Source organism: Enoplosus armatus, chromosome 4 (genome assembly GCF_043641665.1).
Source record: "Enoplosus armatus isolate fEnoArm2 chromosome 4, fEnoArm2.hap1, whole genome shotgun sequence".
NCBI classification, from domain to species: domain Eukaryota; kingdom Metazoa; phylum Chordata; class Actinopteri; order Centrarchiformes; family Enoplosidae; genus Enoplosus; species Enoplosus armatus.
Genome location: NC_092183.1, coordinates 15,377,395 through 15,396,170, shown reverse-complemented (window position 1 = coordinate 15,396,170; position 18,776 = coordinate 15,377,395). Strand labels below are relative to the sequence as shown.

General features: G+C 41.2%; 1 protein-coding gene across 1 annotated transcript in view; it reads right to left on the bottom strand.

Moving 5' to 3' along the window:
- Window positions 1–18,776, bottom strand: part of pip5k1bb (phosphatidylinositol-4-phosphate 5-kinase, type I, beta b) — a 33,957-nt gene that overhangs the window by 1,555 nt on the left and 13,626 nt on the right. Inside the window, exons 5-14 of the mRNA XM_070904957.1 lie at window positions 16,957–17,074; window positions 13,933–14,085; window positions 13,409–13,708; window positions 6,396–6,598; window positions 5,940–6,023; window positions 5,092–5,140; window positions 4,896–4,980; window positions 3,779–3,937; window positions 2,213–2,339; window positions 133–256 (exon numbers count right to left, since the gene is read on the bottom strand). Of these exons, the coding sequence (XP_070761058.1) occupies window positions 133–256; window positions 2,213–2,339; window positions 3,779–3,937; window positions 4,896–4,980; window positions 5,092–5,140; window positions 5,940–6,023; window positions 6,396–6,598; window positions 13,409–13,708; window positions 13,933–14,085; window positions 16,957–17,074 (1,402 nt within the window). The remainder of the gene's footprint in view (window positions 1–132; window positions 257–2,212; window positions 2,340–3,778; window positions 3,938–4,895; window positions 4,981–5,091; window positions 5,141–5,939; window positions 6,024–6,395; window positions 6,599–13,408; window positions 13,709–13,932; window positions 14,086–16,956; window positions 17,075–18,776) is intronic.

Below are 18,776 nucleotides of genomic sequence, written 5' to 3'. Positions count from 1 at the left end.
TTAGGCCTGTTTTTAAAATGTGAACAAACTAAACATGCGGAAGCATAAATGTCTTACACCTTAAGACGACAAAACAAGTCACAAATTCCCAAGAATGACCCCAATGTTACCGTGGCCGGAGACACAACTCACCAAGTAGACATCAAGAACAGATCCGTCATCACGGTCTATGTCCACGTCCATGGTGCTCTGCTCTGAAGTGAGGCAGATAGCACTGTCCTCCAGGGTAAATGTGGAGCTGGATGCAACGTCATCTCTGAAACAGAGAAAGATATTTTCATATTAACCTATGTAGTAGACAGCCCTGAGAGTTTATAGTCTGGGTCAAAGGCAGTTTAAGTAAAGCAGCTGTATAAACAGTGCTTGAAAACTGATGAAAAACATTCTCTCCAGAAACAAATCACACTCTATTGCAAATACTCTGACATCAAAGAGACAACGAGATGAACCAACTGCGAGCAGGATGGGAGACCCGTCTATGGAGGCCTCAGCTGAGAGGCTCATAGCCTCAGAAATGTCTCACAGGAAATTAACAAAATCTCCTCAAGATTGGCAAGATTTGACCACAATGAGACCCCTGCTGGGACAGCATGTGCCACAAATGGTCACATAGAGCATAAGAGATAAGAATGAGCTTAAGAACTGAATTATATGGCACACCTTAAATTCGTACAATTCGTAAAAATGTTTCAGCTTGAGGGAAGAAATGCGTCATAAATTCATAGTCCAATTTTGGGGGGGGGGAGAAATGACATCAGCAAGAGCTGAACCAAGATATTAACAAAAACTGTAAAATACATTATGCTGCAGAAAGTGTTCTAAATGATGAGCAGGGAGCGTCATGCACACATATATGAGAGACTGAAGTCTTGCTAAACAGCAGCCTACAGAGCTATCACCTGCTCCTGCAAGGAGAAAGAGTGCAATGTTGTTCATCCCCCTTTCTTTTACAGTTCTGGTTCAACCACCAGGGGGCAACTTGAGAGCTGTTTTCCTTATATGCATGTCACATGACTCCCTGATAAATTCAGGAATGTGTTTTTACCCTTTTGTGACATGTGACTGACTTTTTTGTGTTCAATGTCAAAATGAAAGCTAGGTAGAAAGAGTAGCAGAGAAGTACAGTGGTAGAGCAAAATAGATGGATACGGAGAGAGATACATGTAAATAACAGCTTTGTTTTAAAACAATCCTGCCCTGACACATCACAACATAAGGTGTTAGTACTGTAACAGGCAGACCAGCTGTCAGACAGGGATTATTGTTGGCGGATACACAGTTGCCACTGAACCGCTTGTCCTCTTTTGTCACAGTCTTTCTGCAGCATAATGGCACTAAGTAAGACCATGTCAAAGCCACTGTTTAAATATTTATGAAAACAGTTGACAGAACAATGTCAGTGCAGCACCAGGTGACTGATGAGAGGACAAGACTAGGCAAGTCACACAATGGAGCCCCAGAAAGCAAGCTGAACCTGACACTGCTGGAGAGAAGGAAAGGTGAAAGATGGGAAACACGCAGAGGGCAGAGGACAAAGTGTACAGAAGCTTCTAGCGAGAGGCAGAATGAAATTGTAATAAAAGGTGTTATAAAACCTGTTGATTATGTTAATTATTATTTCATAATGTACAGTACCATTGTCATCAGCTTTTGCATTATAATATGATGTAATAAATAACTTCAACTATTGCTCAACACTATACCATTAAAATATTCTATTAATTATGCCGTAAGAATTGCTGATTAATGAAATGAAGTCAAGTCAAGCCAACCAAGGCCTTTCTGCCCAAAGCAAAAAGATTTGTATAGTACTTCTGGAGTATTTCTTCTTCCGTGTGTTGTACATGAAAGAGACTAAAAGTACCCACCATCATACCACTCATTCTTTGACTGCACTGTCTATATGTTGTGTAGGAAGTGTGTGTATGCGTATTGGATGAAGGATGAAGGTTGCCAAGCCAGCTGAGTCACCTGCTCCATGACGCACGTCACCAATAAGACCATGTGATGTAAGAGCACAGGTGACAATAACGTGGGAGTGTGCGCACGCATGTGTGTGTCGGGCGTGGCAAGTCTTTCTCGTCTTCAAGGCCATATTGTGTAAAGTAACCCTACATCATGTTTTTTAGGTGATAAACTACACGTTCCACCACTAAATCAGCAGAGTCTCATGATATAATCAAAGAGAAAGTAAAACAAGAAGACGCCGTACCTCTCCTCTGTTTGGTTGTCCACATTGACAAAGATGGAGGAGGTGGAGATGGTTCCCATGGAGGAGCCCTCGTAGAAGGACGGGTTGGCAGGCACCAGATCGGGACGCAGGTACGAACCGAACACAGCTGAGAAGAAAACATTCACATGCATGTGATATCAGTAAAGGAAAACAAGTGCACACTGTCCTACATTTCCCATTTCCTACCTTGTCGTCTGACCCTTACTGCCAGTTTGTCAGGCACGTTGTTAAATTTGTAGTATCAAAGCCTTTTGAAAGCTCCAGATCCAAAGAGACATTATATAGTTTCAGTTTTTTCACAGGCTGTGTAGTACTACCCATGGTGAGAAAACTGCACAATTAAAAGGGAACTCCACCAGTTTTACATACAAAGTTCAAACACATATCGACCAACACTGATACCCACTGCCATAATTTCTTGGAAGACCAAATATGTAAGTCAATCAATATGATCAATACAGCTTTTTATAGCGGTATTGAATGTAAAGCTGACATTGGATCATCCATCAAGAAAAAACAAAAAACCAGAGGAAAGGAGAGAGAGTTATTCTTGTAACTTGTGTGTTGTCCATTGTGGACTGCAAAGTTTAAACAAGCCTAATGACTGAAACCAGGGCATGAGAATTTGATTTAAGTTAATTGATTAAATGGTTCCAATAAACTGACAAATATTTCTCTGAATCAACGTCACACTTTCGGAGTAAAACAGATTTCTTCTGTCCTCTTTGAGACTGATTTAGCAACAGAAAAGAGAGAGTCGGGAAGTCTAACAATCCAAATTGCTTTATAGTATGTTGCGTCACAGCTGGAGACACTGGTGGGAGAGTGCTCGGTTGTAAAGAGAAAGAGGACACATGACCCCATGACTTCTCTTTCCGCTCCACACCCATGTCCTTGTTTCTTCCGGTGTGGCGTTGGCTAACACTCCGTCTTCGTACCAAACACAAAGGTCAGACGCTGCTGAACGTGTGCATCATTGCCGGCCCTTTCTCAAACACATGGCTCATATACCTTTTTGTACTGGGGTCAGATTATGATCATGAGAGAGAGTGAGAGGGGAGACAAGAATAACACAGCTAAAACTACACATCCCTTTTCTTACACATGCCCCATGGACACACACATGCGCAAATTCTGTATTTGAAGGGCTGCTATTAACAAGGTAGCCTCTGTTTTCTTTCCATCAAAGCTAAACACTATATCAACCAGTGACAGCATCCACCTGGGGCTGTGATGAGAGGACAACATTTTTATGGCCGAATGCATGTGGCTGTTTATGGGCCTCGAGTGTTTCTAAAAAGCTCCCACTAAGCCATAAAAAAACTAGAAAATGACTGAGGGAGAAACGGCAGATTAGAACAAGACATGGTGAGGATAATGGTAAAATGGCAAGTGCATTTATCATAAAATCTCATTAATAATTATTTGTCAAACATCCAGGATACGCTGTCTGACAAACTGTATGGAAGAAAATAGCTTCACAGTGTACTATAAGTTGTCATGGTCAGAGTGAGGTTTTCCTAAAAAGTTGTTGATTTTGTGTACCTTGTCCGTCCAGACTGGCCAGACTGCAAGCTCCTCCCAGCCTGTCCCTCCTGTCCTCCTCGTTCCTCTCATCTGCCTGCGATGAAAGGATCTCCTGTGAGGACGACTTCAGAGCCGGGATGGAAGTACGAGTCCTCTTTGAAGGGGAGAATCGAATTACTGGGAGGGGAAAGAGGGAAAGACAAGGAAAAGAGAGAGACAACGATTCAGGGAAGCAAAAGCAGAAAGAGTAAGAGGAGAAGATAATTGGAGGAGATAGTGGTAAGAGACACAATGAAAGTCCAATGCTCTGCCTCCAAAATTAGCAATAAAGTCATCCGACTGTTAAAATGCACAATGACGATTACACAAGTGTCCCCTAAGCCATCCTTAGTCTGCCTCCCAAGCAGGGCATGAAATTAAATCCTTCCCTGTCATCTCCCTCTGACGGGACTTGGCGATGGTTAATAGCACGGCTAAATCCTCAAATCTTTGCTTCAGCCATGTTTATTTCCAAAGGGGGGGTCCCACATGGTTGCATAACATTGTTACTATATATGATGTTAATGTGAAGTTCCAAAACTGCTTCCTGGCTTTACCTACAGCCATGCCCACAACACTGAGAATAGATTGCAGATAGAATGGTTTGAATGTTTCCTGGTAAATACATCATACATCGATCAGCGCTGTGTGCTTGATTTCTGCTGAGGCGGACGTTTAAAAGGGGGAATCGACGATTCTCACTTCCTGGACTAAAGGAGTTTATCAAGCTTTTTTTTATCCACCTCGGTGGTTTGTAAGTGTGTACTTTTGTTTCGGGATTTCCAAACAACAAACTCAGTCTGTCAGTTTTTAATGACCTAGCCACATGATTGTTAACACATAACCAACATGAAGTCCTTAATTTCAAAGAACAAAAGTGTGTTATTTAATCCTAAAATTTAATCAGAGCTCACATTTCTGCACAAAATGGATCATGTGCCTCAAACAGCTAGCTATAGAAGACAACAACAGACAGCTCTTCTTATCAGGCCAGGATTTCCTTCTTCCCATTGCTGCCCCTTTTCTTTGTTTGTTTTGTTTGGCATGTGGGCAGCTTTCCCTCCCGTATTTGACAATCATCAACCTGGAGACTTACGTTGAGTCTTCCTGAAGACCCGTGTGCTCATGAACTTGAGGAAGCGGCTAGCATAAAACCCGGGCCGGTGCACTGAAATGGAGTCCTGAGGACAGACAAAGGAAATGCTGGGCTTTTAGTAGATGTAATGAGTATGTGACCAAAAGGCTCATTCATAAAAGCAGCAGTGTCAGATTTGAACAAGGTAATAACTTACGCCATCGTACACCAAGGCTTTCCACGAATGTTCCAACTTTTTAATGAACCTGGGGAGAAACAAAACAAGAAGAAGCCTTGTCACAAATGAATCCCCTTACCCAACAACTTCCCTCTATGCTTGATCATTCCTGAGACTCTTCCCCCTTGGCGCAACACAAAGCAGCGTTATTTTTCAGCGTTTAAGCAGAAAATACACAAAAGTTTTTTAACATTGTGTGTGAGTGAAGCAAGCTACCCACAATAAGGCAGGATAAGTGGAGACAAATTGGGCCTATTCATCCTTCCTTCCTGACCCGACTCACCTCACCCACCAACCAGGCTGACAAAGAATTATGTGATGCTTTTAAATTTCCACAAGTTTGAAAAGCCGATGAGCCAAAAAGCTACCTCCTCTGTTACCTGGCGATTTTGCTCTCAGGACAAAAAATCAATGTGTAAATAAAGAAGACTGCTGTGTTGTGTTGGATAGAGAAAAAGTCTTGAGCCCTTTTAGCAGTCTGATAAAGTGGTCAGTGGCTCTTTCCATCTATGCAGGGTGATGATTCAACATTAATTGGTCTTGTCGTAGGGCAAGCATCAATCAACGCAATCATCCCATGCTGTCATACTGAGTCCTTAACTATTCATGCACATTCCCTCTTAATTGTCACATCTTTATTCGCCATTAATGAGACATTTCACTTTTCAGAAACTGAAATTTCTGCAGATCATAAAGTCACATTTAAATGGGTTTCATAGCCCCAACAGTCAACAGATGAATTCATTTTCCGATCAGTAATAATAAGAAAGCCCCAGTATTAGAAATATAATGACAGCAGGTTTATATAATCTCATAAATATCAGTACCTGTATGACTGAAGAATATCTATGATACCCAGGAAGATGAGCAGCTTTTCTTCTTTGTGTGTTTTGGCAGGGATGCCCCCCATCCTAAAACAGAATAAAAACACACCAGCAGTCAGAGAATAGCTACTGTTCTTCATCTGCAATGCTTGAAACACTGTTCAAATAAAGGCAAAATGCCTACGCACAAATGTTTGTAAAAGAGGCACAGTGTTTACATTCATGTGTATTGCTGTAAATACGCAGAACAGTGGCTGTGTTTGTATTTGTGTAGCTATGGTTATATGAGAGCCAGACTGTGTGTACTCTGCTTGAGTGTCCAGTGCGAGGTATGAGCACGGTTGTATAACTGTGCCTCTGTCTGGCTCTTAATCTCCACCTTTTCTCTCACAGACAGAGTGTGTATGCCCAAATATGTGCGCATAATATGGTTGGTTTCCCCCAGCCGAGCCGACTTACGTGTCGTCTGTGGTGAGGGCTTCAGCAGCCTTGCCATCTCCCTGGATGGACTCCATGGCAGTGGAGTAGAGCACCCTCTGACCCACAGGTCTTCTCCCGTCCCCCCCTGCCTGGCCCTGCTCACCTCCTTCTCTCTGGCTCTGGTCCAGGACATGCACACCCAGCAGCAGGCTGTAGTCCATGATCTTAAAACTCTCCAGCACCTATAAGAAGTTATAAGACATGCATTATTTACAAGAAATGCATGATGAGTCCATTGATAATTAATGATAAACCAGTTTGTAATAAACAGGATATTTCAAATTTTTTCAATGACCTTTTGAACACTAAAGAGATTATCCTCCTGGACTGGATGATTCACCTTCAGCTCCATGACAGTAAATATAACGACATTATGAAATGTTTTGAAAAAAATCCTCCCAAAACACTTTTATCACCCAACATGCTTCAGCGCCTCAAAGGCCGTGAGTTAGCAAAAGGAAATCTCTGTTTAAACCAGTTTTGAGCTAAATAAACAAGGTGGTTTCTCCACAGTGAGCCAAGTGTTACACATTGACCTGTCTGAGGAGCCTTTTGCCCAGTTTCCCAGAGACTCTGCGACTTCATGTCTCCTAATGCTCGAGTAAAGCAGTCATGGCGAGACAAGGGTAGAGAGAGAGGCAGGAGCTTGATCTGGGAATGGGACCAAGGTCACTGCCAGGTAGCCAGGCTTATCTTATAAAACGTTACTTGAATAATTAAGTGTTTAAAAGGGGGTGGCAGAGAAAGAGAGAAAGCATTGACAGGAGGAGATGAAAGCTCTTTACTTCTGCAAATATTTTTTCCAGTCAATCCCTTCAGTTCCCTTCAGTCAGAGAACAAGAATCAAAAATCATGCAACTCTCAACGAATCCTCTGTCAGAAACCTCCCTCTTTAATGTGTGGATCTTTAGTTGATGAAACACCACAAAGAAGAGAAGAAGAAGTTAAGGAGGTTAGGGAAAGTCAGGCTAAAGAAGAAAATGTTGAAAACACTACATAGTGACTAAGCCTGATGAAACGTTTATCATTATTGTCTTGAGCATTCTCACTTACACTCCAGAAATAACACATTCCTAAGACTAATAGGATTGGAGGCAATAAAAAAAACCTTCTGATATAATCAAAGAGAGCCGTGACCCAGAATCCAGAGAAAACTGGCCTGTTTTTGTGAAGAATGTGAGACCAATAGTGTTTTGAAGTTGACCTACAACTCACTCTCATCTTTCTCTAGATAAGCCGTTTTCAATGCATCGTCAATGAAGACATTATTAGTGTTAGTTGTAAATCCAGTCTTCATCTGTAATAGAAGCTGCTGATGTATAAAGTCATAGTCACGCACATTCATACTCACACACATACACACACACACAAAATAGACTCAATGACTGACTCAAACAAACACTGGGGCTTTTGTCTGAGCTTTGCCTTTTCCATATCAACGATTTGCATCCCTTCACTCGAACTCCCCCAGCCTATTCAAACTGTAGCCATTTTGAATAGAGCCACGCACACCAGGCTGCCTACAGAAGGCCATTACTGTGCGTCCTGGCCCCAGCTTTCCCAGGCAAACAATCAAACCGTCACAGCTAAAAGAAAACAGCTGCTTTTCTATGGTTGTTTGTGCAAAAGATTTTCTTAAGATTCCGAAAAATACTGTTTACATGTACAGGCACAGAAAAATATCAGTTTGAAGAGTGTAATAGAGGCCTAACAGCCAAGTGTCTGGGTCTCTCCCCTGTGCAACCTGCCCTCTGCTCTCATTTCAAACCCAGCTCAGTTTTCTCAAAGTGAATGGGAAAGGCTAATCCTAACACTCCTGTAGGAAGTGAGCTTTGTCACAGCATCCCCTGATCTTTAACAAATCTCTGATGTTTCTCAGTATATTCCACCCTGAAGCACTCCTCCACCCATCTATCTCTGTGCCAGTAGGGCTATAGAGCTCCCCATAGTGCTCACTGGCGTGCCCCACTTTGTAGTGACATTAATATACTGCAAGCTTTCTTAACCTCCTAAGACCTGGCATCCTCATGCGTGGACATCACATTTTGGGTTATACCATAATACTTAATTCTGCTTATATGGAAATTCAAAATTGTCCCCCTTTGTGGAACTACATCATGTCAACAGATGATGCTTAGTTTTTATACTTATCAGGTCCCAATAAGCCCAAATAGCAAAGAGAAATTAAGATAGAGCTTGGGTCTTAGGAGGTTAAGTATGTGTCTATCTGCTGGGTCTCTCATCCTTGGCATACGCTGACTCAAGTTACAGTCGCAGGAATGTTTCTGCTAAAGTATGCATTTATAATTCACATATTACATTAAGGACATGTGGCTTTTAATTTTGTCACTGTTGTACAGACTTGTAAAGGCACACAGACTTAATTAAGTCTTAAATTATGCAGATCAGTTCCACAAAATGTCTATATTTTGGCATTGTCTTCTTTTTCTTCTTCTGTTCCTGATAAAACGTGTCCCAAAAATAAAACCTAATTGTAATTTAAAACAATTTAAAAATCACTTATTTCTGTTTTCTGACATCGTGAACAAAAAACTGAACATTACAAGCTTCACAAATGTAGAGTTTATTTAGTTTATTTATTCAGATATTTTCTGGGTTTCTTACTCTTCTCTGATAGTAAAGTGAATATCTTTGACTTTTAACTATTGGTGGGACAAAACAAGACATCTGAACACATGACCATGGGCTCTCGAAACTTGTGATGGGCATTTTTCTCAATTTGCTGAGATTTTATAGATGAAGAAATTAGTTGATTCATAGAGAAATAATCAGTAGATTAATAGATAATGAAAATAATCATTAGTGTAATCAACAGGTTTTAGCCATGTGTAGGGAATGTGGTTAAGGTTCCTGTTGAAGCCTTACTGACTTCTGACTGCAAGGTCAAGGCCTTGGTTTCCTGCAGCTGAGAGTGAGAGAAGCCATTGTTGTCATAGGATCACATGGCTGAGAAGAGGGGGAACCATACAGTAAATGGTTGTTTATGATTGGCTAAACTGGCTGTTATGCAACCCATTATTGTCAAGAATGCATGTCTACATTGTCTGAATCCTTATTTCTACACTTGTTTGTATGGGAAATTAAAGGACTCCTATAACAGAATTAAGAGAGTATGTGGATGTCATTTGGTATGAGCTGGCCGCAACATGACGAGGTCTCAACTGTCAAACATGTGCTGTGAACAAAACTGTCTCAACAGCTTGACATCATCAGCATCAGCATCACTATCATCATTATGTCTGCCTCAAAGACAGCTGCTGAACAGTCAGTGTAATGCAACAGGGACATGATGCTCTGATTCAAATCACACACACACACACACACACACACACACACACAGCACTTGCTCTACAGTAAACCCTCTCTGTCTCACTCTCTCTGTACAGTGGAGTTCAACATGAATTATTAATGCCTTGTGTTGTTTTGGCATTTGGGGAGTATCAGGGGAGCTGCAGAGTAATGGAGAGAGTAGACTTAAAAGGAAGAGAGTGTACCCTGCGTTTCCCTAGAAGTGTCCCACATAGCAGAAATATCCTCTCAAACACATTGCTCATCCTCCTCTTTGTCTCATTGCTCTGCTTTCTGCTTCAACTCAACTCTGACCTCCCACGTTTCTATGAAACAGAAATCACAACACTACAAGCACTGGAAAAATAGCTCAAATATATTTTTCAGAGGCGTCACCACATGTACTTTCATAGGACATCAATCCCCTTCCACTTCCTCATTCCCTCTGCGTCCCTTACCCCCTATTGCTTGGCTTCTGCCGACCCCTCCTCTGTGTTTTGGGCCGCAGCCTCTCCTGGGGTGACGGGGTTAGCTGCTTACTCATGGAAATGGACAGCGATTCTGCTTAGAGGGCACTTTGTTTCCCGCTCAGGAGGCGAGTGCAGGAAGCCATGACAATAACAAACTGTATAGCACAGAGTCTCTAACAGCTGCTGCTCAACAGCCTCACTTACATATATGCAGACACACACACCACACCATATACTTTATATATACAAAATGTGACACATAGAGGCGGGTAGACATTGCCTGTCAAGGGTACATTTGGGTAAGGTTGTAGATGTGAATGTGCTGCAAGGTTAAGGAAGCACTGACTTAGCAAAAGGAAAGAATGTCATTCTGGCTGCAATCTGCTTAAGAAAACATTAAAAAGAAAATAGAGGACATCGGCAAAGTCAGCATATTGGTTAATGATGATGAGAAGGGCCATAACCTGAGGAGATCACTTAAAGTTCCTCTAAAGTCCCATAACCTTATTCTAACCCAATATCACAAGACCCAGGTTTGTCTAAAAGCTTGTGATCCAGACTTAAAAAGTGGGGAAGCAACAGCTGTTCACACCTGTTTACACACCTTTCCTGTAAGGATACTCCCCTTTCCCAAAAGAGCAACACTAAACCACAAACTAGTGTGGAAGAAACCAGAAAATGATTTCATTTAAATGACAGTCATGTCATTTCATCAGTGGGGGAGGAAGTATTCAAATCCTTCAGTAAAGTAAAAGTCCTGCATCAAAATGGTTACTACAACTAAAGTATGTAAGTATAATCTGGAAAATATACTTAAAGTATATTAAATATTAAGTAAAAGAACTCAATGAAGATTATATTATATATATATATATATTATATCATTAGATTTCTTGCTACTCATGTATTAATGCAAAAGCAAGATTTTAATGTTGTAGTTAGTTAAGGTGGAGCTAATTTTCATTATGGATTAATCTACTGATCATTTTCTCGATTAATTGATTGATACTACAAACCTACCAAAAAAATGAAATTAAAAGAAAAAAAAAAGATTATTAAAGCAATTAAAAGGAAAAGCAGCAAATCCTCACATTTATGAAGCTGGAACAATGAAATATTTTTGCATGAAAAATGACAAACGATTATCAAAATAGTTGTCGATTAATCGAAAGTAACTAAAGCTGCCAAATAATTGTAGTAGAGTAAAATGTACAATATTTCCCTCCAAAATGTAGTGGAGTAGAATTAGAAAGTGGCATGAGAAGAAAATACTCAAGTACAGTAGTTGCATTTTATGTGTAGCATAAAATTTGCTTTTCGACAACACACAAGGAGAGCAGAGGCGAGCAGAACAGAGACGTGAAGAGAAGAGAAGAGAAGAGAAGAGTACTCTGTTACTTAACATGCTGAACTAAATATAACCACAGCATCACACTGTTCATTACCGCTAACTCCATTCCATGCGCCATCAATCACTGTTTGCCGATAAAACAATCAAGGTTCTTCTATTCCCACACACTAAAAATTGAAACTTTAAAGCTGAGGCTAGTGTAATGGAAGTCATTAAGTTGTTAGCTGAATGGTGCCATGCAGGGTTGCCAGGTCTGGCAGGTTAGCCGGGCCCAGCAGGAAGTCTGGCAGGAAGTCTTTCTTCCCAGTCTCTGGACCTCATCTGATACACCGACCCACACTTACAGTAACATCCTGATCAGGTTCTAGGTTGTAATATCAGAGCGTGGACCCCAAACCCTATGGAGGAGCTGTGTGTGTGCGTGTGTGCAGTTACTGTATGTCAAGCAGAACAAATGGGATTACAACACAGGGGGCTTTAGGCTCTAAACCCCATCATTAACCAGCCACTATGAGGGTAAAACACATTAAATCAGTGTCTGGAAGTCACATTGTCATCACTCATAAAGCTATTCCAAGAGGCCATCCACCTTGTCCACATCAAGGACAACGGGGGAACTGAGGAAACCAACCCAAACTAAGTATTGTACAATTTGACAATCCATTGTTTTTCAACCAACCATCTGTGGATTTCAGTTACATTTCTAGCACATAACTCTGTGGTTGAGTAGCCTCAGTGTCTCAGTTGTTGCTATTTTAGAGGCAGAGGACAAGCAAATCAGCAATTCAGCTGTTCTGTTCTGGGTATTTTGCTTTTTAAAGCCTGGAGGCTCATTCCTTGCCTTCAATTGGGGTTTGCATATACATCAGCAAAATCTGAAAATGTATTGTACATGGTTCTTCAGTCTCCACTACTACAGTAGGCTATTTTTACAAACAATCTCTCTAACACTGGTGTAATATAGATAGACAAAAAGGATAATCGGAACTATTTCAGTTAACTAATTTTGTATGTTGTTTTTTCGTGCTTCTAAAAGCAGGGAAATACTGGTGGATCACCAGAGCACAGACCATGTCTCCTATTAATCTCCAACTCTCCTCCACCAGCAGACAGTCTCCTGGCCTCTGCGTTAAAATAGAGAAGAATGCGAGCCTTTAGATTGGAGAACTATTTTTGTATCAAGCTCCGAGTCTCTCATGCTACCAGGATCATGTCTTAATCACATTCAGTGTTTGGAGAGCATGTACTGAAACGTACCAGCACAGAGACAGGAGAACAGAGCCAAGGGAAAAGTGAAAGCTTAGACTGAACACACAGTGGAAACACACTGTGGTCCCACTGGCAAACACGTGGAAAATTCAAAACATTGTGTCCCATCTAAGATGCACACACACTGTCCTTAAATAGTACACAATGTGGTTAACTTACGCTTATTATGTGTTTAAGCTTCCATAATCGGTTACAAGAATGAGAGGTCAATGACATCCCTTCAACAGCAATGTCCCTTCACTCCAGTAAATTCTCAGGTTCAAAGCAATCTCCTCTAAGCTCAGATATCGCATATGACATAATGTCCATGTGGGACTTTGCTGCATTCAGGTCCAAATGATTTAGTGAAGGAATGACGGCATGAGAATGCAACAGAAATGGCCTTTTGAAGGAATGTATTCTGATAATAAAACAAATATCACCTGATCCTAGACTTCCTTGTTTGTTGCACAGCTTCCTGTTATGGAATAATAGTGACCTTCCTGTTGTGGTATGACTTTGCAATTTCAAAGCCAGTCCAACGAACAGACAGAGACAAGAGTGAGCACACATACACAAAATCACTTGCTCCACACACTGCTAAAACCACCTACCCGACAGTCTCTCTGCAGGGTCTTCATTAGGTTGTTGTAAGTCTCTGCATCAAAGTAAAGCCCTTCTTCATGCATGTCCTGGAAGTCCAGATCTTTATAGGTCGGACAAGCCTTCTCTCTCTCTTTCCGGGATGCTCGTCTCTTGTAGGTGGACCCCTTCAGGTCGTATTTGTAGTGCATTTTGACAGAGCGTGGCAGCACATTGTTCATCACCACCAGTCGGATGTTGATGCCACCAGACTGGATGCAGTACAGTCCGTAGAACTTGGGCAGCAGCGTGCGTGGATTCTGGTTCAGGTTCTGTGAAGTGAAAGACAGCTTGAGTCAAAATGCAGGGACCAGGATCAAAATACAGACTTTGGTCATTACTGAACGGCTACATTATGTTGCAAATTACCGGATAAATATAATAGGTTTTTAGTTATGTAGCTACAGAAAACCCAGCACACAAAACTTGGTACTGTTTAAAAACTAAATAAATATTGTAGACCCAGAAGTGGAGTTTTTCTTCTTTGTTTTCTCACCATATAGTATCCAGGTAGCAATCTCTGGAGAAACTTGGCCTCTTTGTGCTGGACGGTTTTAATGATGAACTCGTCATCGCTGGTTAGGTAGAAGAGAGAGCCACTGGCCCCCGGGTTGGTCAGCTCAATCAGAGGCTCATTTACCAGAGAGTACTGAGGAAAGAAAAACATCAACAAACCAGTTTAACATTTCACATGAAACAGAGGTCGGACTACTCAAAAACAGCTTCACTTGGAACATATCCAGACATAAACAGCTCTGAAGACATAAACTACTACACAGAAAATAACATTTTCACTATTTAAAGTTTATATGGAAAACACGATTAAACAAAGATGCTACACCACAGACACCTTTTGTTAATTTAGTGCGGGAAGAAAAAAAACTATAGTAAAGCTTCACTGGCCTTAGGGTATTTACAGTAAGTCTTGTGATACAAAAGCACCAGGTCTCTATTCAAATTTTTAGTGGCTTCATACACTATGTGGCCAAAAATATGTGAGCACCCAAACAAATTAAGTGTACACTTAGACATTACATTGATATGTGATTGCTGAACATGTCATTCCAAAACCATCAATATGCTGCTATAATAGCCTCTGCTCCGCTAGGAAAGCTGGGTTGGCGGTTTGATCCCCAGTTCCCCCAGTTCCCCCAGTCCCCCCATGTCGAAGTGTCCTTGGGCAAGACACTGAATCCTAAGTTGCTCCCAATGGAGGCCAGCACCTTGCCTGGCAGCTCCGTTGCCACCGGAGTGTGAATGTGTGTGTGAATGGGTGAATGAGACCAATCTATAAAGCGCTTTGGGAACCGTTAAGGTTTAAAAGTGCTATATATAAGTTAAGTCCATTTACCATCTGGCTCTGTGCATAAGGGCACTGTTGATGTTTAATCAGAAAAGGGCCTTCCCCAAACTGTTGTCACAAAGTTGGAAGCACACACATTGTCTAAAATGTCATTGTATGCTGTAGGATTTCCTTTAGTTAGAACTAAAGGGTCCCAGACCAGAAGTACAATAAAGTACACAATTGTCCACATTTGGCCATATAATACATTACCAGCACGTCAATGAAAGGTGTCTGTCTACATTAATTTCATTGTTCAAAAAACATTAATCAGTTAATTGCAGAAATACTAGATCTGGATCACATGAGCCCAAAGCTTCTGTCTGCCAATGAAATCTACAGATATTTGAACATTCCTGCCAACAAGAACACTAACATGGGCAGAAACATAAGTTCCTCAGCCGAGGGTGCAAGGAGCAATTACTGCTTGTGCTTCTCAAAAAAACACCAAAAAAACACCTTCATGCCAACGTGTGAGGAAGAGACTGTGAGAGCAGCGACTGAAGAGAAGGGTTAGATGTTAATCAGTGTGTTATGAGTGCATAATGTTCAGAGGCGAGGAGAATCACTGGAGGCATCCACTCTCTCTCTCTCCAGAGACTCTTCCATTGATGAAAGTCTGCAATCACATCAATGTGTGTGTGTGTGTGTGTGTGTGTGTGTGTGTGTGTATGTGTTCTCTCTTTTAATTAGACTCTGCTGTGTGGCTTCTGTCTGAATGAATTCATCATCACCTCAAGGACATCAATCATGAGTACATCCTCTAAGCTGCTGTGCCTTCTGCCTTGAAGTTACATTTCTTCCCTGTGTCTCCTCCAGAGCCTTTTGTCTTTCACTTATGCAGAAAAAAAATTGGCATTCAAAAACAAGAATGCAGCTGGTGGGGTTTTGAAAGGCTTGGAGGCAGAAACAAGATTGCACAAAATCTAATTTTTGTTTCAAGCTAGCGTGTGTAAAGTAGGGATGAACATGGAAACAAGGTATACTTATGAGCAGCAAATTTAATTAACATATAGCATGGCATGTAGGGTACATAAGTAAAGGCTTTGACATGGGTATTTGAATATGCCTCGTGAGTGATATTAGACATCCAAAGCTTCAGTCAGAGAATATTTTCACCAACAGAAACACAGGTGAGTCTCTTCTCAGAATCTCTTTAAAAACATTACTCTCTCTGTCTGTTTCTGGTTAAAAGCATTGTAATGAGGGCATGCTCCGTTAGCTCAGTCATTACCTCCAATATCTCCACCACCCCAAAGTTTTACCTCAACTTCATCCTCTAATTCTGTCTTTCCCTTCACAGATGTGTGTGCTATTACCCGCCCACTACTCAATAAAATACATGTTGAATTCTGTCACAATTAAGTATGCACTGAGGTGGAAGATTAGCGTTCAGTCAGTGGGAAGTAATTCAGGAGAAAGACAACCAGCAGGCCTCTCTCTTGTTTATGGGAAAAAAGGTTGATTTTCTATTTGTACTTTTGACATGTGCACCTATAGAAACAATGGAACAAAATCTGATTCAAGTGTTCATGAGGACAAATAAATCAACTATTGAGCAGAAATAAAGTGTGTGGTTCAACATAGAGTATGCTTACAAAAATGTTAACTGTGTTCTTTGAGACACACTAATTGATTGAACTGCTTAAAGCAATAGTTTGAAATTTGGGAAAATACGCATAATAGCTTTCTTGCAGAGGCAACAAAATCCGGCTACCAGCCCCTCTAAAGCTCACTGACTAACACATTGTATTTTGTTTGTTTAATATGTACAAAAACATGTAAAAATGACAATTTGTGGTTTTACATGGGGTTATGTGCAGGACTATTTCTTAGCCAGGCAACCAGCAGATACTCCAGGAAGTCACTGTGAATGAGAATATTTCCCAAAATACTGCTTTAAGTAATTTTTTCTGGGTAAAACATAGAGTAGTTGAATTTGATCTGATGTTTTATAGTGTCTTACTTAGGTTTACGATGTGTATGCTTGATTTGACCCTTAATATAAAAGAGGTGTTGGTTTACTGACACTTCCTCCACACATCTGCATGACATTGTGCAAATGAGTTGGTAAGAAGCAGAAAGACTGAACCTGAGGACTGGATTATGAGTGTGCATAATCATGTGAAGATGGAACAAATAATGCCCAGCAAAGTCTCAGCCAGGTTTTAGTCTTACCAGGTAGTCGTCTGGTTTGATGCCGAACAGATCCCTGAAGTATCGGAAGGCCAGCGGGGCGTAGGTCTTGAAGCGGAAGTCAGGATAATGATGTGCTGGGGTCAAGTTGCTTCCCTCACTGGGATGTATGATGAAATACCAAGCACCAGGAAACAAAAACATATAATGGTGCTTTAGATACACACAAACACTAACTCAAATAAGGGAGGGATAAAGAAAACCTTTCACATTACATGAGTGAAACATGTCAATGACATTAACGCAGACAGTCATTCTCCAAACAAGGATCCCATGCAGGTAGCACCAGGGGGAAAGTGAAGCCTAACACCCAATCTTTGTGCCTGGGTATCTAGGCTATTGACTCCCTGTAAGTGTATCAGTGGGCCCTTGTAATGTGCTCCACCCATGCATGAACATGGCTTCAGTAAAGTAATCTATGGGAACCCAGATTCACCAGTATTGTGGTGACAAACTGGCCTGTATAGAGTTCTTTCGCCTGGAGACTGAAGATGGCTCTGATTACTGGATCTAAAAAAATACCACACAACACACGAGCCTTGACTCTGGGGGAGAAAGGAAATAGCAAACACACAAAATAACCTACATTTTTTTGTTGTGATATCTGACTCACTGATTCTCAGACAGGCTTCGACAAAGAACAGTTGTCACCTGTGTCTGAGGGGAACCCCATCGACACAGGAGTAAGTACGCCCGATAAGGTGAGCATGTAAGCCATTGAGTCTTTCATCAAATAAACTCTCATTGAACTCAATCACACTGACCCTAAATCTACAAGAAGTAGGTTAATAAAGGTTTTTGTTTTCCAGGGCACCTCTAAACCTGGTTAAAATTTTGAGGATTTGGATGGTTTTCTGGGTAGAGGCTACTGTGTTGTTGTTTTGTGCTGGTGCCATATTTGGTAATGGGATACAGGAAACAGTCAGGTGCTGCTGTGTAACACTATACCTATGATACTCTACAATGAAATCTGACTGCTCTGTTTAGTGCACGAGGGCAACAACAATTATCTATCATCAATGACTGACAGTCCATGATGGTAATGCATGCCTTGCATGGAAACCATTTAGCAACACACAGCACCTGGAAATGTTTAATTCAATCTAATCAGAGAGCCATCTGTGTGTGCGTCTGCCCAGTGAAAGATGTGTGCTGGTTGTCAGAGATACATGCACTGAGAAATAACAAAACTGTGTGTCTGTGTGTGTGTGTGTGAGTCAAAGTGATCTGCGACATCTCCAGCCATCCAAAACTACACTGACAGGACAAACAACAGTGGAAAAACCTCCAGAGAGGAGCAACAACAAGAAGAGGAAGAGAGGGAGAGGAGCGGTGAGAGGGAGGGAGGCAATAAAAGCATCTGGGAGCCGTCTCCATCACTCAGCCGCTCTCTCAGGATACTCAGTGTGTAGAAAGAGAGGGGCTTGTGTTTGTGTGCTATTACAGAACAGAAAAGAAACACTTCGAAAAGTAGAGAGGGAAATGGTTATGTCAGATGCCAGACCTCCTCACTGATCATGTTTTGTTTGTTGTGCCTTGTGTAATTTTCTTTTTTCCAAGCCATGTAGCCTTGATTTATTTATTTTTTTCAGCTGGCTTTACTAGTGAAAAGCTGGCCCTGAACTATAACTTTCAATTTATTTCACCATTATGTGAAAAGGCTTGACATTGAATGCAGATTGAGGATGATGTAACAAGCTTTCTTTCATACGTTGTATTTCACTTCATCTCAGCGAAGCTACAGCAGGTTTTTAAACACTCATAACTGCAGGGCCAACACCGAAACCAACTAATGTTTGGCT